The sequence below is a fragment of the Engraulis encrasicolus genome, unplaced genomic scaffold, assembly GCF_034702125.1.
Source record: "Engraulis encrasicolus isolate BLACKSEA-1 unplaced genomic scaffold, IST_EnEncr_1.0 scaffold_28_np1212, whole genome shotgun sequence".
Taxonomy (NCBI): domain Eukaryota; kingdom Metazoa; phylum Chordata; class Actinopteri; order Clupeiformes; family Engraulidae; genus Engraulis; species Engraulis encrasicolus.
Window position 1 is genome coordinate 1,504,002 of NW_026945577.1, and position 24,736 is coordinate 1,528,737.

At 41.5% G+C, this 24,736-nt stretch overlaps 1 protein-coding gene and 1 long non-coding RNA gene across 3 annotated transcripts; one reads left to right on the forward strand and one right to left on the reverse strand.

Annotated features, from left to right (window-relative positions):
- Window positions 1-1,422: 1,422 nt before the first annotated feature.
- On the forward strand, window positions 1,423-21,597 carry LOC134443188 (zinc finger protein 665-like). 2 transcript variants are annotated; one of them, XM_063193075.1, is made up of 9 exons: window positions 1,423-1,778; window positions 1,868-1,960; window positions 2,596-2,775; window positions 3,908-3,978; window positions 4,720-4,774; window positions 5,032-5,116; window positions 19,845-19,912; window positions 20,144-20,303; window positions 20,493-21,597. In XM_063193075.1, exons 1-9 carry the CDS (start codon window positions 1,767-1,769, stop codon window positions 21,314-21,316), a joined length of 1,548 nt encoding a protein of 515 aa, XP_063049145.1. In that variant the 5' UTR covers window positions 1,423-1,766; the 3' UTR covers window positions 21,317-21,597. The 2 variants fall into 2 exon arrangements, with proteins under 2 accessions (XP_063049145.1, XP_063049147.1); XM_063193077.1 differs by having other exon boundaries at window positions 20,496-21,597.
- Window positions 13,234-14,220, reverse strand: LOC134443190 (uncharacterized). The gene is made up of 3 exons (XR_010033599.1): window positions 13,946-14,220; window positions 13,450-13,583; window positions 13,234-13,325 (listed from the first exon to the last, which is right to left on the reverse strand). It is a non-coding gene; the product is annotated as an uncharacterized LOC134443190 (long non-coding RNA).
- Window positions 21,598-24,736: the final 3,139 nt, after the last annotated feature.

Here is a 24,736-nt window from a genome sequence, read left to right on the forward strand (position 1 = left end):
TATTACAAAGAACTGGTTACAATTTCAGTATTATTTCCATAAAAGAATCGAAGAATTGTCATAATAAATGTTACAGTTTCATTCAAATAGCTCATATTAAGTGGAGGACGAGTAATGTTTCATAAGCATATTTTTAGTTCATAAATTATGTAATTCATTCGCAAAAATTAGTATAATTTTCTCTCAAAAAAATGTCATTGGTTTCAATGAGGGCACTCGTGTTCTGGCAGGCACTCACTTTTCGGCACGACAGGGCCACATGCATGAGGCGACAAGCAAGAGGAGAGAATGGGAGGTTAGATATTGAAAGTCACCCTTGATGTGCTCACACCACCATTTCCACTCAGGAGTCATAAACCTTGGACGTCATTCTAGTTTTTTCTCCTGTCCCTTTCTCCTGCCCTGTGAGGCTTTATGTTTTTATTTATTTAATTATTTAAAAAAAAAAAAAAAAAGTGTACTTGTTGTGGTGCTTGTTGATTTCCTCACAGAGGAGGGCCGATACCAAGGCACGAGGTCGCAGGTTGGAGGAAAGGATGGGAGGATCTAGAATGACTCGTTTGCCTATACTGTGTCTTATAATCATTACAAACTGAAAGGCATGACAAAGGCTTGTTGCTTTTGATGTGTTATATATTGCAAAACTTCTGGTTTTCCTAAATGATCATCACACAACACTATCGCCCGAGTAAAGTTAGCAACTTAATTAATTAGCTATAAAATATTGCAGCACTGCAGATAGAGTGACAACTCTCCTGTTATACACTGGCTACATTTAGGCCTAACCTTTTTAGATTCGATGTAAAGAGCCACACACCCCGCACAAATATGGATATGATTCTGATGTTATAACATAAATGTAGCTGCTGCTATTAGTGTTCCTCGAGTCCTCCCCGTAGCAGCAGGGGGCGATAGAAATTTGGCGAAGTTGAACGTGGGGGAAACGTCTGCGGTTGAAGAAGAGTGAACACAGGCATAACACAGCCCATAGAGCTCGAAAGTCCCGCCCCTTAGTTCCGCGTTTCACGGGACCTAAGCTGACCATCTAACAACATGGTAGAGAGTAAATATCTTCTGATCTCAGTCATGATATGCGCTGGGCTACAAATATGCTGTTTAAGAGGCTAGATAAAGATTATTCATGCAGAAGTATCAATGTTTTGTTCCGAGGCCGTCGGCATGAAAAATGTGAAGAAACACAGCTTTCTAAAAAGTTTGGGGGTTCGTATGAAAAATTAAGCAAAAATATCAGAAACAACATATATGGAGCTCGTGGCACAACTCGAAGGGGATCGAAATATCATTTTAATACCGCCATTGGATTACATGCTACAATTTTCGGCTAAAAACGCCGTTGAGGTCCCATGAAATCGGGGGAAGTGACGTCACTTTCTAGCTCTATATAGAAACAAAAATGTCCAAGGAAGGCTGTGGTACAGTCATATATTTTGGAAAAGACTTCTAGCTTTTTACCGTCACTAACCGAAAGAAAAACTATAGAAAGACCACGGTAAAGTTTAGTAGACACTTTGTGATTCCGCATGAACTGAAGGTGTGTAAAACAGTTCGCTTGTTGTTTTCATTCTGAAGTTCACGAAGTGGGAAATCAACTGTCATGCATACTGGGCTTCTGTTGTTAAAGTAAACCTGTCATTTCAAATTTATAAGCACCGTATTAGAAATATTTTACGGCCCTATCTAGCCGATCCATCATTCATTGACTTGATGTTCCATATAATCCCTATCTTCCTACCAGATAAAAAACAATGGCCTGCGATGTGAGTTTAAAGGCAAATTGTTATTTTTCAAGAGATTTGCTGTAATTTATACAACGGGTGCATTTTAATGGAAATGTATTTGCTTGTAGATGATTGATATTTCTCGCCATATTAATGCGAATCACAAGCAAGCCTGTAGTGACCTTGAGAAGGCCAGACTAATCATCACAGAAGCATTGCAGGTAGGCAACACTTTGTGTCTTTCCAAAACTACACCAAACAACTCTAATGTGCACTTGGCACCATAGCAGATTATGCATCACATTCAGCATGTGGTATCACTGCATCATCTTCTCCTCCCCATTGTTTACCCAATGAGTTATGGAGCAGGCTGCCCCCTTGCACGGGTGAGGCATACATGCAATTTCGTGGTGTGCACTGCTATGCAGTTGTGTGCTGTGGAGTGCTGTGTCATAATGACAATGGGAGTTGCAGTTTCTCAGTTGGGGTTTGCAAGCAGGGAACACTGAGCGCGCTTATATGCTGCACATCAATAAGCAGTTTATAATCAGGTTTTTGGAGTAACCGGTTTATTCAAGTGCTCATATAAATGATAAGTAGCCAATCACAAACCTTGAATTCCAGTTTTGTGTCACACGCTTGAGTGGAACACATGCAACGGACAGATTGCATGTAAACGACAATAAACGGTTTATTACTCCAATAACATGTTTATTCCAATAACTGTATAATTGTGGTAATGTAAAAAGGCTCAGTGTCGACTCGTCTGCATACAGCATCACTGGAAGAAAATGTGTTATCGTTCGTGCTGTCTTGAGGAATGTTGTATAAAATAAGGTGTGTGTGTTTCCATCAGAGTGAGATCCAGAGGAACACAACTCTGTGCATGTTAGTCCACCGTCTGGAAGAGAGGGCAGCTGAGAATGGAAGGAGCCAATCAGAGCAGGTGGAGTCAAACCGGCAGCTGAAGCTCCAGGTGGATGAACTACAGAAACAACTGGTGGACAAAGACAACTCACTAACACAAGCCAAACAGGTGTGTGTTTCTCTCCTTTGTCTCCATCACACTTATAACATGTAGGCCTATAAACATGTTTTCAGAAGTTATGAGAGAGAGAGAAAAGATACACAAGGTTCACAGACCTACGTCACATGCAAACCCACCCAAAAAAAGTGTTTACAGTTGCTACACATTACTAAATTCTATGACGCACCACTTCTCTATAACTTGTGAATTTTACTTGAAAGAGCCTATTCTCTTATTTCAACTACCTCCTCGGAAGCATTGTTTGGTGTATTTTTGTGAAAACAGGTAGCCAAATCTATCGTTTATAATGGACGAGTGACAATGTCCACATTGAAAATGAGTCAGGGCCAGCATACACAAGAGGGAGAGATCACACTTTACATTACATTACATTGCATTTGGCAGACGCTTTATAACAAAAGCGACTTTGAAAAGAGGACATTACATTACATTACATTGCATTTGGCAGACGCTTTATAACCAAAGCGACTTTCAAAAGAGGACATAATCAAGCCAACATCACAAGCAAATACAAAGTGCACAGGAGATATACAGAACAACAAGTGCAGTTGCAAAGAGGGGTTAATGTTTTATTTATTTTTTTAAATAAAGAGTAAATAACAAGTACACACACACACACACACACAAACACACACTCACAAACTAAACTAAACATCATGTCAGGAGTCTGCCCTGGGGCAAGGCCAGTTCAAGCATTAGTCTAGTAGATTCTCTCGAAAGAGGAATGTCTTTAGTTGTTTCTTGAAGGCTGCAAGAGATGTGCTTAGTCTTGCTGCCTCTGGGAGACTGTTCCACCACTTGGGTACCACAACGGAGAACAATCTTGACTGGGAGTACCTAGAGCGACTGGATGGCAGAGCCAGACGGCTTGTGCTGGATGAGCGCATTTCTCTTCCAGTAACATAAGGCGTTAGTAGGTCCTTCAGATAAGCTGGGGCCGTTCCTGTGATGGTTTTGTAGGCAAGGGCAAGGACATAATCATAATCATAGCCAACATCGCTAACAGATACAAAGTGCACAGGAAATATACACTTGCACAACAACTACAGTCATGATTTAAGGTTTTATAGATGCACATTAAGTGAGTGTACTGTATATGCTCAATTGTTCTTTTCTGCAGAGTATTGCTGTCCTGAAGAATGAACTGGGGGACCTGAAACAGCAGCTGCAGACCCACCAGAGTAATCGCAGGTAATCATATCAAATGGTAATCGTATGGTTTTATCCATCAAAAATCTTTAATGTATTACATATTGTATTTCATGATTTGCCTGGTTGGCCTAAGCATGGCACAGATATGCAATAAAGGGCACCTGTAGTATACACCTTATTGTCCATGGCTACAAGGGCGGTGCCATTACTATTTTGGTAGCAGTTGATACTGGAAATCCTGTGAGAAGACGGGAAGCATTGAAGTAGCCGGGGTTAGTGTGCAGGATGATAATCTGGGATGATTTTTGTTTCACGATAAGCTTGTTCTTGATGGTGCATCCTGCAGCAATCTCCAGTAGGCACATGCCCACTGTGAAATCATAATGCATTCTGGTTAGAATTTGTGTCCACAACGTGGTTTATTGCAGTGACTTCTGCTCCACATTCATGTCACATGGCACAGTCCTATGTGGGAACAGATGTTCTGCTGCGGAGCTGGGCAACTACTGTACCCTCACTGCACTGACATGGGACCTCCTCCATGTCGTCAGTAATCGTCCCTGATTGACTCTCATCAAGCTGACATGAAGTACACCTGCAGTTCACATGTCTGTGAAGCAGTTCACTCTCTGCTTCCAGCAGAGCGCAGTGTGTTTTTGTCTTTGGAAGTCACATCAGATATTTCTCTCCACATTGGTTGCTGAGCATTCATCCCTACGTTTGCAAACATGGCTATTGTGGCCATGTTGAACTTTGACCTCTGGTCTTTCTCTGCTGCAGGACTATTCAGGAAGTGACTGAGTGGCAACAGGATGAGAGCCTGACCAATGTTGTGGTATGCACACCTACACAAACACCTACACACACAGTCTCTCTCCTCCTCCCTCTCCTTGTGTTGCTCTTTCTTTCTGTCTATCTGTCTATCTGTCTATCTCTCTCTCTCTCTCTCTCTCTCTCTCTCTCTCTCTCTCTCTCTCTCTCTCTCGCCGTTACTCACTCCCTCACTCCCGCGCGTCCACACACACACACACACACACACACACACACACACACACACACGCAAACAATACATATCTGCTGTGTGTTTTTCAGAAAGAAGAGAATAGTGTCCAGCAGAATGTTCTTGTTCCAGTTAAAGTGGAAGATGCTAATGATGAATATCAATGTAATCGATCAGGTATGATGCACGCGTGCACACCACACACACACACACACACACACACATACACACACGCACCCACCCACACATGCGCACGCACACCCACCCACACACACACACACACACACACGCACACACATGCACACACAGACATACTGCATCTACTACTGCATCTTATTTAGCAATTCATAGCAGGCAGAACAAAGACATTTAGGGACTTAATCAGTGTCGGGTTTGTGTACCGTGGGCCATTGGGAGCAGCTTTCTTGCCTTGTAAAGTAAGCCAACATTGTTGCAACCAAATAACATGAAAAGCAGACACAAACGATAGGTCGTAAGTGGAAGTTCATTAAAGCTTCTAAAAGTTTGGGACACTCAAAAAAGTGAGTAAGCCAAGCCGGATGAATGGATTAATGATAGTGCGTTAATTGATTAAAAGTTAATTGCAGTATTAATGCGTTAATTGATTAAAAAGCATTAATCGCAATTAATCACCAATTCGACTGACAAGAGACCCAGGTGAAATGATCATGTGAAGTGTGAATAGTGAGAATTTATTAAAATTGTATTTTATCTCAATTCATTATGTAAATTATTAGATTTAATGGTTTTTTTTTTCAGGAAACATTGAGATTTCGGGGTGAAAACGTTGCTTATCAATGAATCGTAAGTCGATTGATAAGGTCAATCAACTAACGATTAATGGATTAATCGATAATTTGTAGGGCTGTCATTTTAACGCGTTAATTAGATTAATTAATTACAAGGTGCATTAACGCGTTGTAAAAATTAATGGCATTAATTATTTATGGGTAGACATACGTTCTAAGCCACACCAAAAGCGCATGGCGTGGCAACTGAATTCACTCACTCACGCCGTGATAAATACAAGCCGTCCGTCAACTTCTAAAGCTAAAATACAATAAATACAACAAATACAGACACTTTTCTGTCTTTTTTCATGAACAAAAGCATATGTTTGCATTTAATTCTTTTTAGATAGGCCTATTTTGATCACGCTGCATTGCTGCGAATAGCTGTTCAGTTAAAAAATAGATGTGGACCAACAACGTTTTCCTTCAAATAACACAAGCAATCAGACAATCTCTACAGCTTAAATACAACTGATAACATGTCAGACCCAATTTGGTGTTTTACCCATTATCGATTTGTCTATATTTGATAACTTTTAGAAAGCATTTTATCACGAGATGTAAGCTACCAGTCTGCGCTCGGCAGCTGGTTCATCTGATATGAATACAGGCGCATTTCAAGACAGTTTATCATTTGATTTGGCCATGGCAGTTGTATAATAGTTGGACTTGTGGTAGGCCTACTTAAATCTTTCATACAACTATAGCCCAGCATACGAATGAATTGAGTGTTCAGGCTTTGAAACGCACAACGCAAATATTTGTGTTCATGATGTGTGACCGCGGTAGCCAAGCTACTACAGAGCCTACCGCAATTTCAGCAGAGGTTCTGCTCATCTGCAGAACAACACTTGTCTATTCACTACAACATCAACTTGATAGATAATTGCTACCTTTTCCACGCTGCACATAAGAATCAAAATATTATAGAGCTCGAAAGTCCCGCCCCTTAGTTCCGCGTTTCACGGGACCTAAGCTGACCATCTAACAACGTGGTAGCGAGTAAATATCTTCTGATCTCAGTCATGATATGCGCTGGGCTACAAATATGCTGTTTAAGATGATAGATAAAGATTATTCATGCAGAAGTCTCAATGTTTTGTTCCGAGGCCGTCAGCACGGAAAATGTGAAGAAACACAGCTTTCTAAAAAATGTGGGGGTTCGTACGAAAAATTAAGCAAAAATATCAGAAACAACATATATGGAGCTCGTGGCACAACTCGAAGGGGATCGAAATACCATTTTAATACCGCCATTGGATTACATGCTACGATTTTCGGCTAAAAACGCTGTTGAGGTCCCATGAAATCGGGGGAAGTGACGTCACTTTCGAGCTCTATTACAGGCTCCGAAATTACCCCATGACACAAGCTACAGTGCAAGTGTCAACAGCGCAGAGTAGCATAGGGATTTCAATTTGACACATGTGCACAAAGTCCTCGCAAGTGCTGGGAGATGATCTTCTCAAGTTGGGTTGTGATTACAGCGATTTGAGTGATACATGCCACGTTCAGAATAAAATAATACCACTGTGAATCTTTGCCACAGATGTCAAGTTGACAACTTTGATCGCTAACTTCCACTGACACCTCAGACACTGACGTTTTCTAGCTTCAACCAATCGCTATACAGAGATAGGATGTCTTACCTTTCGTGCAGATAGTTTGGAGAAGTTTACATCAGTCAGTCTTTCTTGTCCTGTCTTATCCATAGAATATTTTGGTGTAGAATCAATGTTTAGTCCAAGCAAGGGTTATTGGCTAGCTCAGTGCAGTTATCATTCCTGGCTAATCCAGCTCCCCAAAATGTAAACAAAACGTGAATGAATGCACGTCATCTGTTTCATCAGGGGGTGTTCCCATTTCCTTGAACTCTGACCTTTTCTGATAGATAGATAGATAGATAGATAGATAGATAGATAGATAGATAGATAGATAGATAGATAAGATACTGTAGACTCATTTTTTGTGTTGGCTAATGTAGCCTATTTATTCACTAACTCTGTTTACCAGGCCTATTTTAACATATTAGTACATCATAGGGCCTATATTGTAATTATTATTATTATTATTATTATTATTATTATTATTATTATTATTATTATTATTATTATTATGTTTTTCTGCAATGTTTATAGCTCAGGTATGTGTATGTCTAAGAATAGAATGAATACAATGATTTGTCATTTTAACTAGGCCTACTCGTGGCATAGCCTATACAATTTACTCATCACTACACAGTTTGGATGTCACTAATACCCTCGTATTAAAGTAAGTCTGCAGTACATGTTTTGTTTCGCGTCATGAAAAGAACATATGAGTAAGTGCAATTAATTAGATTAATTAATTACAAATTCTGTAATTAATTAGATTATTTTTTTTAATCTACTGACAGCCCTAATAATTTGCATCCCTAGTTTTACCTCTATGCTGCAAGCTGTCCTACCAAGCCTTACAATGGACTTCAGTGGCCTCCCCTAGGGGCTGGGGTTAAGGCTAGTATTTGGGTCAGGGCAGTGTCTCTGCAAAACAGGACAGGGTCACATGCATTACATACATATTCAAAGCAAATTGATTATTTACAGGGTATTGGTTACAGTCCCTGGAGCATGGAGCAGTATGGAGGTTAGGTGGCCTGCTCAAGAGCAACTCAGCCATGGAGTGTGTTAGGGAGTGGAAGGGTGGGGTTCAAACCTGCAACCCTCTGATCTTAAGTCCATGGGCCTTATTTATAACGGGTGCGTACGCACAAAAGACTGCGCACGCCAAGTTCACCGCAAGATTTGGTATTTATAGAAAAAGAACTTGGCGGTAAACATTCGCAGCTCCACACAAAGTTTGACCCATGCGTAGGTACTAAACAAAAGACCAAACGCGGAAAGCGCGACCTCGGGAGGTATCTGGAAGAACGACCCGAAATTGGTTAAGGGAAAAATCAGAGGTCACGTGTCACGATAGCCACTTTAGCATTAGTTAATCCAGTTCATCCAGTGATAATAGTGGAAAATGATATAGGCTCACCTGGCCTATCCATAGCCACGTGCATGTTTTGTAATAGTGCAATAGCTAAGCTCTGATATATAAAGGAATCGTTCAGTTTGTGATACAAGCATGAAAATTGGTATACATATAGCCAAAGGCATTCCAAAAAGATCTGGATATGGAGGCATCATGAGTTTTCAACATGGTGCCCATGGCAGCCATTTTTCAAAATGGCCGCCAGCAACAGCAGTTTTCTTATGAGTAATGGATATAATATGATATTTAGACATATTTACCATTCATAGTACTTGGTAAATGTCTTGTGGATAATTGAAAAGTTGATTCCTGCCATTTTGAAGATGGCCACCATTTTCAAGATGGCAGCCGTTCCTTGATTAATGTCAGATATAGGTGATATCAGTGTCAAATCAGTCATTTATTAGGATGTCGAATTCAAATTGGCAACTTTGGAATTGACCAGAGGCTTCCTTTTATCTCACTCCATACTTAATGTTCAGTATAGTATCACTGTTACCAATATCACCTCAGGGTTCGTACGGTCATGAAAAACCTGGAAAAGTTATGGAATTTGAAAATTTTTGGTCAAAAGTTTTGGAAAAGTCATGGAAAGTCATGGAAATCCATCCAGTGTTTCATCAATTGTCTTTATGAAATTGATGCCGCGGCGTAATAAAATGTAGGCCTAAATGTCCGAGTTCTCGTGGAAATGTTGTCTAGTGCAGGCTGCGTCTGCCTAACCATGTGTTGCCAAATTGAATGGGTTTCAAATAACGCATGTTGTAATGGCTCTAGGCGGGTTTCAAGCGTTTTTGGCGCTAGAAATCGGTCACACCTGGCAACCCGCCTCGTAACGCGCGAGCTAGATGTAGTGTGTGCGTGGTGGTGAGAGGTGATCATAGTTCTAATCCTAGAAAAGAAATGTGGCTCTGTACGATATAACAGCATGTCGCGAAGTGTTACTTCAACAATGCGCGGCTTAACTTTCTGAAAAGATGATCAACAATGGCTGGAGAGGACGAAAGTTTTGATGTGTCCGTCCGATATGGGCGAAGCAGCGGCACTTGTTAGCCACCTGAAGGGCAAGATACAGCAGGCGGTTACCTCCTCAGCTACTACTAGGTTAGCAGTTGTACGCGTTGTAAAATATTTAGCGGCTCCACTGAAACGTAGCTAATGCCAAAAGGAATACAATCCTAAGACCTGTTTGGTATTGGTTTAAAGGTAGAGTAGGAGATCTTTGAAAACGGTTCCTGTGAGCTATATTTTTGAAAATACACAGCCCGCCTCTCCCTTCAGCCCTCCCCTCAAAGCCACGCCTTCAAAACACATGAACGCGCATGCAGTCTGTCAAGTGTTCGGATTATCGCGGGAACCCACGAGAGCTCACGAGGCGGGGCTAGAAGCCACGTCAAATCGATTAGCCAAGCTAACTTCCAGCCATGGCACTGTCTCCGGCTACGGTAAGAATGTTCAACATCACAATAAACGCACAGGCCGTCATGGTTGTCATTTCAAGAAATATTGACAGGAGATGTATACTAGATTAGTTATTGAACTTGACTTGATACATGTTACTTAGATATCTCATTCTAACTTCCTAACACTGATGACAGATGCTACTGTATACCGTCATCCCTAGACAGTAGCCAGTAGCTACTGACATGGATTTATTTTGATAGATGTGTTGTGTACAGCAATATACATTTTACTATTGTATTTATATATACCCGACACCACAATCCGTAGTGTTTTAGGCAAGGACGTCAGTTATGTACGAATCTTACGGGGAGATTTCACTTGAGTTGTCGCACGCGCAGACACAGGAACAGAGGGAGTAAAGAAAAACAACCGAACTGATCAACGCTAATGAAATTGTTTTGGCTGACGATATTTTCAATGTGTGTATGCTTTAGACCTTCCACGACCACTACGAGAGCTCCAGCTCTGACTTTCCTGGCCCATCACAATCATAACGACCTAACAGCCCAGTAGGACCGATGGCCAGATGGAGGAGGAGGAAGACAGACGCAGCAGAGGTCGGGGATATTGATTAGGAAGACTCCAACAGAATTGACGCCCTGCTAACTGTAAGGATGTACATTCATCCCACAATAACATATTTCCTGCTGTATTCCTCCAGATGTGTAAGTATTGTAATGGATGTTATCACAACAGATGTACTCTATATCGCAACACGAGTAGGCTACACGAGTACACCTGTTGTGATAACACCCATTACAATATTTCTACTCCTGAGCTAGTGTGATATTACATGGTTGTAGGTACACAACACCAGTGGTAGTTCAAGTACATCCATAAAAGCCCTTCTACTTCATACATCTGTGTGCCCCTGGCACAGCCAGTTTGTAAGAAATTGACTGCAAAACGTTGTATGCGTACAATTGGCACATCTTTATTTATATACACAATAATATGATTGCTTATGTCCATATCGGTCTTATTATCAATAGTTATTTAGTCCCCATCATCAAATAGAAAATGCACTACATAAAACGTATTTATTGCTTTGCAGGCCTTGATTCAATCATTGAATTTGAAGCAATCCCATCGGTTACTGCAGCGTGCCCTGACCCGTGACCCCAGTTTGATGTTCGACCTGGCACATGACATCTGGTCCTCAGCCACAGCCTAGTAGCACAACCAACCTGGCGCCTCTGCGCAATCTGTAAGGAGATGCCCATGAACATTGAAAGGAAATGCTGTGGTGTTCTCAGTTTTGATGGAAGACTTTGGGCTGATGTAGGACCAGGTGAGAGTATGGGGCACTTGAACAGGTTCGACGTTTTAATACACAGTACAATACCCAGGATTAGCCAGGGTTACCCTGCTCCACTAGAGCAATATAAAAGGTTTATACAGAGTACGGTATAAAACACACAAACCGGCAGTGTGCAGAGTTTTATTATTTTTCATTATCTGTAGGAGCATTAATCTGTACATTTATACATCTCACCTTTTTGGTTTGGAACCATGTTTGTCTTGTTACTTTTGTTTTTTTTTATACATAGAAAATAAATGCAACCTGTCAAATAATCTTCTGATTGTGGTCTTGTGGAATATATAAATTATGTAACCATGCATTTTCAGTCAGAATTAATAAAAAAAAGCCACACAGTCAAATTGTGTCCACCAATATTTACTGTCATTGAAATGTATAGACAATTGAAACAATGTACTACACATGACACTAGATACATTACTTTATACTATACAGTGCCTTCAAAAAGTCTACACACCCCTCCTCAAATGTCAGGTTTTTGTGATGTAAAAAATGACAGAAAGACAAATAAATTCACAGCTTTTTCCACATTCAATCTAAACTATTAACCTGTACAATGCAATTGAGAAACAAGCATGAAGCTTTAAAGGGAAACAATAGAAAATAAAAAACCTCAGTTAACATGGTTGCATAAATATACACACCCTTAAATTAATACTTAGTTGCAGTACCTTTGGGCTTGTCTGGGCTATTCCAAAACCTCAATCTTATTCTAGTGAAGCCATGCTTTTGTAGACTTAGGCGTGTGCTTGGAGAAATTGTCGTTCTGAAAGATTAGCTCCTCTGCATCTTCACCTTTCTACCAGGGGGGCGAAGGTTTTGTGCCACTACCACGGCCCCTGTGAAGATTTTCATAATTCCCTCCTCCCTAATGAAGGCCCCAGTTACAGCTGAAGAAAAACAGCACAAAAGAACAATGCTGCCACCACCATACTTCATGTTAGGTATGGTGTTATTGCAGTGATGTTTTGCGCCAAACATACCCTTTTGAATTATGACCAAAAAGTTCAATCTTGGTGAGGTAAATTTCTCAAAAAATTCTTCTGTAATCTCCCAAATGCATGTGGGAAGATGTGTTACGGTCAGGCGAAACTGAGGTTGAACATTTTGGACATAATTCCATAAGGTATTTTTGGCACAAAACATCACCGCAATAGCACCATACCTAACGTGAAGTATGGTGGTGGCAGCATTGTTCTTTTGTGCTGTTTTTCTTCAGCTGTAACTGGGGCCTTCATTAGGGAGGAGGGAATTATGAACATTTCCACAGGGGCCGTGGTAGTGGCACAAAATCTTCAGGCCCCCTGGTAGAAAGGTGAAGATGCAGAGGAACTAATCTTTCAGAACGACAATTTCTCTAAGCACACGCCTAAATCTACTAAAGAATGGCTTCACCAGAATAATATTGAGGTTTTGGAATGGCCCAGACAAGCCAAAGGTGCTGCAACTAAGTATTCATTTAAGGGTGTGTATATTTATGCAACCATGTTAATTGAAGTTTTGTATTTTCTATTGTTTCCATTTAAAGCTTTATGCTTGTTTCTCAATTGCATCGTACAGGTTAATAGTTTAGATTGAAGGTGGAAAAAGCTGTGAATTTATTCGTCTTTCTGTCATTTTTTTACATCACAAAAACCTGACATTTGAAGAGGGGTGTGTAGACTTTTTGAAGGCACTGTATTTACAGTTGTCATTACCACAGAAAAACTTGGGGAAGGTGGGTAAGTGCAGCAACTGTGAAGGGCCTAGTCTGGGGTTGGAGGCGTCTGTGCTGTAAAAAGATAAACAGAATTAGAAATCACACATCGGACAGTAGCTCCAGTGACATTTTAAATGTAAGTAACCTGGGTTGTTGGGGCAGGGACACCAAAAATAACTCCTTTATCTGGGCTCACCTGGTTGTGAGTGTCTGCTGTCAGCCATCCCTCTTGGGGCAGAAAGTCTTCTGCGCAGGACGGTGCCCTGAAGGTTGACGTTCACAGTATGCAGCCTTCATGTCCTGGAACTTTTATTGTGCAATTTTCCATATCTGAAACAAGCAATGTGTTAGACTGTATTAGGGCTTCATTACATTCAATTACACAGCAGGGTTTTACAGGGTGTTGGCTACAGTCCCAGGAGCAAAGTGGAGTTGTGTGCCTTGCTCAAGTGCACTTCAGCTGTGGATGGAGGTGTAGGTAGGGAGAGGTAAGGATGGGATTTCAACCTGCTTCTCTCTGATCTTAGGACCACCTCTCACCATCAGGTGATGGCTGCTACCTCAAATTTCACTCATGGCCCAAGTTATGTTCTGTAATCAGCATTGTTTATACCTTACAAGAATAAATGTAAATGCATTCAGCACCATAGGGGGCTGTGAAGACCTTTGAGAACATTTGCAGAACTACATACTGAATTGAGCCATCCGCCTTTCTCTTGGTTGGTGTGTTGAGATGGTGACTGCAGTCCAGGCTTCTTGGATCGGAGGAGAAAAGCTGTAGCTTTTACTGGCATAAGTATGTGGTTGTGGAAGGACCCTGTCTGCGATTGACCTGAGGGAAAAAAGAGCACAAATTGCATATATTAGCACAGAGCCCATGCTTAGACCATAGACAGATAAATCATCTGGCACAATCTGCATGCAACCAACAGAACCTAGAAAGAGAAAGATTAGCAGCAATACACAAAGGGGACAAGTATACAAAAAACATGCAAAGTGTTCTGATAGGGTGCATGGAGGTAGTCTGTGTTGATTCCAGCAACCCCAAAGACTGAAAAGTGTCCCAGTGATTGAATAGAAAACTATAGCGCGTGTGCGCACACACACATTGGAATATGATAATTTAGTGCAGTGTTTCCCAACCAGGGGTACGTGTACCACTAGGGGTACGCGAGCACACTGCAGGGGGTACTTGGAAAGATATTATTATAACAAATGTATGGAGCAGTCACATCAGGACAGGGAAAGCGATATAAAACATGAATTAGGGGGTACTCATGGCACAACAAAGAGGTTTAGGGGGTACGCGAGACAAAAAAGGTTGGGAAACACTGATTTAGTGTATCAATTACAACTACAGGATCTGTTCATATGCTTTTGTCAGATAGAACCATTGTTTCTCAAAGGCAGATCATTCCAAAAAGGATAGTAGTATCTGCAACTGGACGAAATTACACCCACCAGCATGAAACATTTTAACAACTCAAAGGCAGCCTTGATATGAGAGTGAACCTGATGAAGCAATAGCGAAACGCGTTGTTCAGCAAATAAACTACCAGCAAAGATACCAGTGTGCGGTGATTCATCCTTCATTTACTTGGCAGCCTTGATATGTTGTGATACAGGAGCGAGGAACAGCTAGGGAAAACACCACAACCTTGAAATGGACAAAGCAGAACATTTCTATATAACCAGGGTAAAAACAAATGATGTACCGGCATCTCCATGTGATCATTCAGTGTAACCATCACAATAAAGATCTGCTGTGTAGCCGTCATGGTCATTAGGAGGTATTTATCAAATGCAAAACTACTGTCTTCTCAAAAACGACATCAGCGAGTTAACAACATTACACCCACAATCATGTAAACATTTGAAAACCCAAAGGCAATCTATTTTGCAATGCTGGAGCGGCGAACAGGTTGTGCTTGTGCTTGCTACAGTATTACCATCGTCATACAACAGAGACGTACATACCCAAAGCAAAACATGCAAACGATGTATTTTTGTAAACCACTAGGAAGACATGGGCTTTGCTGGTCAAAGTAATGTGTGCGTAAACATGGTAGGTTACTTACTTATTACGGGTTGAATCCGTATTTAGTTACTGAACGCGTGGAGAGAATTGAGGTGCTTCCGTCCTCCCAGCTGGTTTGTCTGGCTCGTTCGCACAACTAGTAGCAAAACACACAAGAGTAACCGTCTGAGTTACACAGAGCAATTCTGAAAACGTGTTTATGTGCACAGAATAAATGCCACAGGGGGAAAAAACACCAAAAATAACGCGATTAAGGTAGCAGCTATGTTAAGCAAGGTAGCAGCTAGATATGTTGGAGCTTGAGGTTGTCTAATCCCCTGACCCCTCTCAATGGATACTTGCTTAAAAAAAGACACCACTGTGTCGTAAACAAATTCACAAAATATTATAGAGACATATATTACCTCACCTCTCGATTAGAAATATGGTCACCAAAGCGTACGTTTGAAGCCGCTGCCGTAGCCGACATCTGTGTCCAAGAGTGTCAGGTCCAATTTTCAGCCCGTGTCTGTTTTTGCTAGTCCGATGACTATAATCCAAGGGAGTATGTTGTCCTGACACGGTTAGTCCAGTCTCCAGTGTACCAAAAGCCAAAGTTCTTCGTTATCTCTGCAAAAGCCACCAAAGTTTCCAAGTAGCTCAGCCTGCTGCTAACTGTCGTTACCTTGCTAGCCGAGTGATGAGCCTCGTCGCAACAAGTGTGCATGAATGATGGGGGCGGGGTCGGTCAAGTTCACGAGTCGGTGAACGCGCAGGGAGGAGGGGTGGGAGTGCTGGCGGTTGATGGACGTGTCAGAAACCAATAGAAGTAATGATGAGTATTACTTCTATTGGTTGCCGTTTTCTTCTGACTACGCCCTGTACACTTGACCAAAAGATTTCGTTTTTTTTCCAAACACTCTATTTTAATGGGTGCTATGGCGTCATGAGGAGTTTTTCAGATGACATGGTAAAACATGTTCCAGAAAAACATCTCCTACCCTACCTTTAATTTGCCAGATAGGGCACCAAGCGAACCTTTATGCTTTCGGTAAGCCCCGAGATTTTGATATTGATAAGCAATGCACCTGCTGCCTGCGAGTGAACTTGTCCAGTGTGCTGAAAGATTACATGAAATCCGTACAGTAGTCTATGTGCAGCTGACCGCGAGCCAAACGATTACCAATGTCGGCATGAAGCGCCTGTTTTGAAATACGGTATAAACGGCAGCGTGACTAGAGTTTGAAAAAGTCATCTGTGGCTTTGTTTTCAAATCGGTCAGATCGTTGCAACACAAAATGAAACTCACCCTAGCATCTCCTTGATTGGGCGTCAGACTAGAACTATGCCACGAGCAGTGCAGTCTCTCTCTCTCTTTTTTTTTTTTTTTGCTCCAGCAACGACCATAACAAATGACAAAACATTATCATTCTTACAGGAGCTTTGGACTGTTGTGCTTAGGCAGGTGTAGTAGGCAGGCCTATGACTTCTTACTTGGGCAGGATGAGCATTTATCCATCTCCATAGAGAGCATGTTGATACAAATTTGTCTTCATGATGATTTCACGACCTAATTTGCTATAGGCTGGCCTAGGCCTATTCATTTTCATTTCTGACTGTACATTAGACAAGCGAACTACGGTATATAACATTGGTGAATAATAGCAGAATTAATGTAATACAACATGAAGTATAATGGTTGCTTATAGCTTGTAGTAAAAGATAACCTATAGTATGAATATGTTTATTGTTTACATATTTGTAATATAGGCTATGTAATATATAATATAATATGCCATAGTCTATAGTATAAATATATACAGTAATTACATATTTATAATATAGGATACGTAATATAGCCTGTAATATAATACGCCCCCACCCCCCGCGCGCGATTGGTCATTGTTTTTTCGGTCCTGGAAATTCAGAAAAAGGTTTTGGAAAAGTCATGGAAAAAAATTGGTGAAAAAGTGTATGAACCCTGTCACCTATATTTAGTAGAGTTGATTAAGGGTTTTACCGTTACAGAAGTGACAAAAGCACCAAACTTTGCATGGTGTTTCTTCAGGGTATATGCTGTAATTCTAGCCTTGGAGCCCTCAGAAAAAAATGTCTACCATGCCATATACATTATGTAATGCATTACATTGTAATTACATGACATTATACTTAGCTGACAATGTTAATATAGTCCTCAGCGGAGATGAAGCAAGGGCAGTGGTAGCCTGCTTGACCAGATTGATGAAAACTACAAAAATGTACATAGTACTGGTGCGTCTGTGCTTACATGCTTGACAGCAAATGTAACATTGTGAACGATTTGAGAAGATTCTTGGTCTGAAATAAAATTGCCCACACTTAAACTATGGTGAGAATAGACTGCTGCTAATGCTTGCTCAGCAGCATCTGAATGGGGAAGTGTCAGTGCAAGATGTCCAAGGTAGCAGGTTCTCCATCCTCTAATTTCCATAACAGATATTTGTTATTTGTATGAGAGAGGGTAAAGGACAGGACCTTTCCATGATGTATGAAGAACCCACAAGATCACCTAATTCAACATTTTCACAAGTAGCATTGTGCATATAGTGATTGCTTTTCAGTCATCTTTAGAATGGCATTACAGATTACTCAATATACATGTAGTATGGCTTCAGTTCAAGTTAGATGAAAATGATTTTTAAGTAGGTGTTGAGTAAGTAGGCAGAAGTAAATTGTTTTTTTTTTCTGAATTTGCAAACAAGTCCTCACCTAATAATTGTGTCATCAGTTGTGTTACAGTTAACTCAGTAATCATTGAGTACTTCAATTGCCATCAAAACTGACAACTGATGGACAACATGTACCGTAGGTCTTTGCCACCCTTACCATAGTAGTAATATCTACCGGTTCTACCGGTCTACAAATTATAGACACAGCATGGAATATAACAACCTTCAGAATATGCGTTATGATACATTGAAAAGTAAAAAAATGAATATAAAAAAAAACGTATACTTTAAAAATGGCCAGTTTCTTGTCTAAACATAGCCTGTAAGGTCATAAACAACACCTGAAAATGGGGTGTTTGGTTCTTTTTTCATTTCAGAGCTAATGGGACATAAAGGTTGAAATGAGTTGTAATGAAGTAGTAATAGAGTAGTGTCAGGGACAGGACTGCACTGGCCATCTGGCATAACAGGCATTTTCCCGGTGGGCCCTGCACCCTCGTCGGTCCCTATTCCAGGTACTCAAAAACTACACAGCTTCTGCCCATTTTCAATGGACACAGTGGAAGCTAGACCATTTTCAGCATTCAGAGAAGGCAGGGTTGAAAGAATAAGCCCAGTAAATGAATTTTCTAAATGTTCAACCATCAAAGGGTATGTTGTAGCTGTATATGGCAACTAGTGGCTAGCATGTGTTGAGGAATGTATGCCGAGCACTGGAGAGGTGAAACTGAACTTCCTGCATCCTCATGGACCATCTCCATCCTTCACATATTCCGATAGCCATGCTGTCATGTGATATTACTGTGGTATTACCATATTATTACTAGGTGATTTTTATGATGTCATATGTTTGAGTATAATTACTTCTGAAATGAATAAAGAACCAAACACCAGCGTTTCAGGTGTTGTTCATGACATTGCAGGCTATGTTTAGACAAGGAACTGGCCATTTTAAAATATAGGATTTTTTGATATTCAATTTTTTATTTTTCAAAGTATGATCATTTATATTTTGAGGGTTGTTGAATTCCATGCTGTTTGTGTACTTTGTAGAGCCAGAAAGGGGCTTTCAAATAACACCACAGACATCTTTTAGTGACTTACACTGACTGATATAATCAAGGCTGAATGCATATTGTCCTACCCTCATATGTAAACCTTTGCTAGTCTGTTTCTCCCTTAATATTGGTGTCAGATTCACACAAATGCAGTTCTGGGGTGCTATCTTGCTACTAAACAGGCACAGCAAGTATGATTGAAATCGGTGTCGGTCGGGTCCCAAAGTGTCTGATTTCACGTGAAATGACCCTAATACTACATGTCCATGACTTCCCAAACTTAACTGCTCAACGTTGCCCAACGTTATCTATCTAATAAAACTGTTTGCTCCGCATGTGGTAAATCTCTCGTCTGCTTTCCTCACGCCGTCCACAGATCTAAATATTCATTTTGGGCGTTTTACTGAATATTCATGATTAATTATGGGTGTGTCCACAGGTGCGCACATGTGCCGCAACTTCAGATTTCAGTCAGTTGAGATTTATAAAGGGAAGTCGGCGTGGAACGTACGTGCGCCATGCTTTATAAATCTGAATATTTTCTTGCGTACGTACATCCTGAGATTCGTGCGTGCGCCCTCTTTTGGCGCATTTCTTCCGCAAAGTTTTAGAAATGAAGCCCCATGTCCTTAACCATAAGGCCACAGCTGCCCCATGCAGTAACATAAGCAATGTGATATGAACATGACATCGCATTGGACCAATGTCTCCTAGCTGTTGCCCGATCAACAATTCTACTTTACACTTTGCGTTTGTTTTCTTTTTCTTTATATTTGTATGTCACTTCCGTTCTTTTGTTGTTCTGTAGATGAAACAGACGCCTCCACAGAACAGACAATCTCCTCATCTGCAGGCAGTAGAACGGAACTAGTGCAGGTAGAGTCACCATTTATTTTTCCCAAGAAATGATCAGGAAAGTTTTTGTAAATAATTGAAATGTATCAAACCAATTGTTATTTTTTTGTAGTGGTAGGAAGCCACACTTAAAAGTTTCCTGCATTCATAAGTGTCAAATTACAAGAATATTAAGCCATTTTCTACAGAAACTGCTTGAAATTGACTTTTTCTAAACGATTGCACTTTGTGTTCTTTGACAATTCATTTCAGGAAGAAGATGAAAAGTTAGACATGATTCCAGTCGTCAGCTCTGATCCACATCCAGTCAAGTTTTTGAGATTATCAGTGCAATTGGTTGACTGTTGTGCAACACAAGGTCATCAAAGAACAACCAGCAAGAAAAATGAAGCTGGAGAAAACCCCAATAATGGTAAGACTTAAGCTGCTCATGCAGTTACTAAATTAAGACAGTATGAAAATGTTTTTTTTTTTTTTTTAATTGTGATTATTATGGATATTCTGTTCACAGTTGTTTCTGTGTGTGTGTGTGTGTGTGTGTGTGTGTGTGTGTGTGTGTGTGTGTGTGTGTGTGTGTGTGTGTGTGTGTGTGTGTTTTCAGTAGGGATAGCAGGAAAGGCATCAGAATGGCCTTTGTCTGCAGTCCCCAACTTCACAGCCGTCCCAGAGACAGAGGTGGATAATGGGAGGCCATACAAGTCTCCTGCCTGTGAAGAGGATTTCTCCAGCAAGTCAGCAATGGAAAAGCACCATTCAAAGCAGGACATTCCCACAGGAGAGAAGCCTCATCTCGAACAAGACCAGCATACACACACAGGAAAAATGCCCCACCACCACAAACATCATGGCAAGCGTGTTACGAGGACAAATGCTCTCTCAGCACAGACGCACTCTGACACAGGAGACAAGCGTCACCACTGTGACCAATGTGACCAGAGTTTCTCACGAGCACGAACCCTCAGGAGACACAAGCTCATCCATTCAGGAGAGAAACCTCACAAATGTACTGAATGCAGCAAATGTTTTAGACGTTTTGAAGGTCTCATATTGCACAGGTGCATTCACACAGGCGAGAAGCTCCACCACTGTGGAGAATGTGGCAAAAATTTCACATACCCATCCGACCTCGCCAGGCACAAGCTCATGCACACAGGACACAAGCCGTACTGCTGTGGAGAATGTGGCAAGAGCTTCAGGCAAGCAGACCACCTCAGGAGTCACAAGCTCATCCACACAGGAGAGAAACCCTACAAATGTACTGAATGCAGCAAATGTTTTAGAGAATCAAAAACTCTCAAAGAGCATCAGCGCATCCACACAGGAGAGAGACCGTACTGCTGTGATCAGTGTGGGAAGCGTTTCAGACAAGCGAGCTCCCTCAGGAAGCACACGTCCGTCCACACAGGAGAGAGGCCCTTTCAATGAACAGAATAGAGTAGATCTTTTGGCCGAGTGGGATGTCTCAAAGAACACCAGCAGCGCATTCACACAAGGAGGCATCTTCACGATGCCAAAGAATGTGGATGAACTTTTTCTCATTTGGGGCAACTAAGATCGCACCTTCGCACTCACACAGGACACAAGCCCACCCAACCGCAACTGTCAACACTGTGTCAAACATTGTGTAAATGTACGACATCTCGCCTCACGCCACACACATCCACAATCACACGTGCGCATTAAAGGACCAGTTCAGTCAATTTCAACATGCAGTTGTAATGCTCACACTACCCTGGACATGTCAGTACATGTCAGGTTTTTTTTTTCTTCTTCTTCAGCCTTTTCCGAGATCTTGGTCTTTGTAATGGGGGCAGCGCTTTGTTCTCATGGTTAATTTTAATTCAGGAATGACCAATATTATGGATGCTATTGCCCCCTTCAAAAACAAAACAGTGGGACATCAAAAAGCACCTTGGAGAATGAATCCCACAGTTAAATTGCTAAAGCAAGAATGTGGGAGAGCTGAGAGACAGTGGCGTAAATCCAAACTTGAAGTCCACTGCCAAATCTATAAACACACGCTCTCGAAATACGACCAAGAAATTTCCAAAGCTAGACAATCTTTTTTAGATGCGTCCCAGCATCTCTATAAGAGGGTCTGTCCGTCCGCTGTCCGTCCGTCCGTCCGTCCGTCTGAAACGCATTCCTTGTCTGAAACGCTGTCTTGTCTGAAACGCTGTCTGAAACGCATTCCTTCAATTGTTCCTTCCTGTGTCCACAAGGCGGAGGCAGAGAGGCATTTTGGCCTGGAGCGAATGCGTGTCAAAACGTATACGATATGTTACCAAACCGGTGTCCTGTCTATATGAGCGACCCGTCGAAATGTGATTCAAGGCTAAGCTGATTGCATTGTGAGACAACTGAGGGGTGCATTCAATTTTCGGCATTGTTTTGCGTTTGGACAGTGGTAGGCAACTTCGTTCCTTCTCCACAGCACACCAACACCACTGTGAGTGTCACTTAATGTTCACGGTCTTGTGATAGGCCTACACTTCGGCTGATAGTGTCGCGTTGTGCAGCTATTTTGGTTCATCAGAATGGAAATGAACGATTTAGAAGTCGGCAGGTAGTATTTCACACAGATGTTTGTGCTCGGATAGAGGGGCGTTTGCATTGCATAACGCTCCACGACATGGAACCGTAATAAGTTGACAGGCGACCAGCAGCGCTACAGCTCTTCCTCTAAACGTGAGTTTGCAAACATTCTGCCACTACGTTTCAGTGAGTAGTCAGTGTTCTCGAACTAGTAGACAGATGGGCCATTTGCATTTCACATACGCTGTGTTACTGATGTTCTCGGGCATATTGCAAGGGAGAGTCGTTTTCTGCTGGCGGGCGCGTGGACCCCACAGGTGCTTTCCCTTGCGCTCAGAGAGAGCACGGGACAGAACGCGTCTTTTGCTTCGTAATTGGTTTGCAGTCGTATGAATTTCGTAAACTCTGCCACTGAAGCTCACTGCTTTGTGCCTTGACGGTAAAAAGCTGGCATTGAAAATTAAGCGCACAATGCATCCAAAGGGTGAACCCATAGCGCATGATTCACCCAAACGGTTTTATTTATTTATTAGGCTATTTGGCGATGTTTATTTTCTTTCCCACATGCACATGACGCTGAAATGGCGTGATAGCCTACTACAGGTTGATAAATAACCTAGTACTAATAATATCTGGTAATTTGTAATGTAGCCACTTGATCTATGTGAACTTTGAAATTACATGCTTCTTTTCAAAATCCAAGCATGATGACCTTATTATAGTCTAAACTGCAAAATATAAAGCTTTGTCTCGTCATTTCACTGCCTGCCACATTATTTGGAGTTTCCATGGGCACTAGGCTATGACCAATAAACAAAAAGCACATCCTCAGAGGGGGGTGGGCGTTGACAGGTTAGGAGGAGGCCAGCGGGGCGTTTTGGGGGGAAAAAAGGTTGGAACTGGCATAGAGGGACGCATCTGTTGTCCGCCTGTCGGCCTTTTTCTCTGACATAATTAATAGAAATATGAATAATGCACGCGTCCTATTTGGCACTGTTGAGAAGTTTAGCAAATCCCCCAAATCAAATGCCCTCTGAGTTCCTCTCAGTGAGCAAATGCATCATTTTTTAACGGAAAGATTGAAAAAATATGTACAAAAATCCGCACACAGGTGCAACTGGCCCATGACGTGGACCATTTTGATACAGTGAAGTTGTCTAGTCTCCAGTGTTAATTTTGACAGGAAGTTTTAGTCTCTTGACGAAAATTTTATTTTAGTTTTAGTCACAATTTAGTCATCTAAATCATTTTTGTTTTAATCTAGGGGTAGGCAGACGTTTTGTTTAAGGGGGGTAGGCAGATGGAGACAGACTACAGACAGATGGACTGGATACGGTAAACTTCTCATAGAATCTTTGCTAGTTTTACAGACATTAGGCATTACCAGAGCCATACAGACAACAGAGTCAGGCGATCTCCGCTGTCTGCTAGTTCCGACTTCCTCATTAGCAAAATTAGCTGTTTTAGCTTCTCAGTACTGCTCAGCGTTGCGAATGTTAGTTCTTAGTAGTGGGCGTAGCACACAGCAAATGCAATGCGATGCAATGCAGGGAATATGACAAGACTTGCTGTTCGTACTAATAACTTCAGATAAACATCACAGGTGGTAAAACTGTTGTGATTATCACCACCGAGACAGTTGATAGTTTACAAATTTGTGGTGATTACCCCGCCGCAGTATAGTTCGTTAGTCCTTATTTTTGGCTGTTAATGTGGTGGTTCTGTGTTGAGTCTATGGGAAGACAGCCGCTTTAGGAACTCGTTGAAAGGCGGGGCTGCAATTTAATTCCTGGTCCTCCAATCGCGTAACTCTGTTGTCTGTATGGCTCTGGGCATTACGGTTGAGCAACATTCTACTGATCTTTTCTTGGTCTGCCTCTGTTTGACGTTCCTATAGAGTTCTTCAGTAACGCGGAAGCATGTAGTAGATTGTAGTCTTTCATGTTAGCATTTAAGGACTTCCTGGTTCGTATCGGCTTCCGGCCTCCATTGGGAATGAATAGGGGTAAATTTCAAATAAGCTCCGAGTGCAAGCACGCGCTTAGCGAACCCCCGCAAACTGTCGAGGGTGATAAAAATAGGCTGTAGGTATGACATGGTTGATCATTTTGTGTCAAACTTCGACATAAATACGATGTTGCGTCCATATGCTAAACCCGGAAGCTTTTGGCGACTACAGAAGCGGCGCCTGTATCTAACGGCATGTACGTGCGGAGGATTGTACCCATGGCAACCAAAGGAAAGTATGTAGTTCGGAAGTTTTAATGATCAGAAAGGGGTTAGCAATATTGAATTATAATCGTCATGATT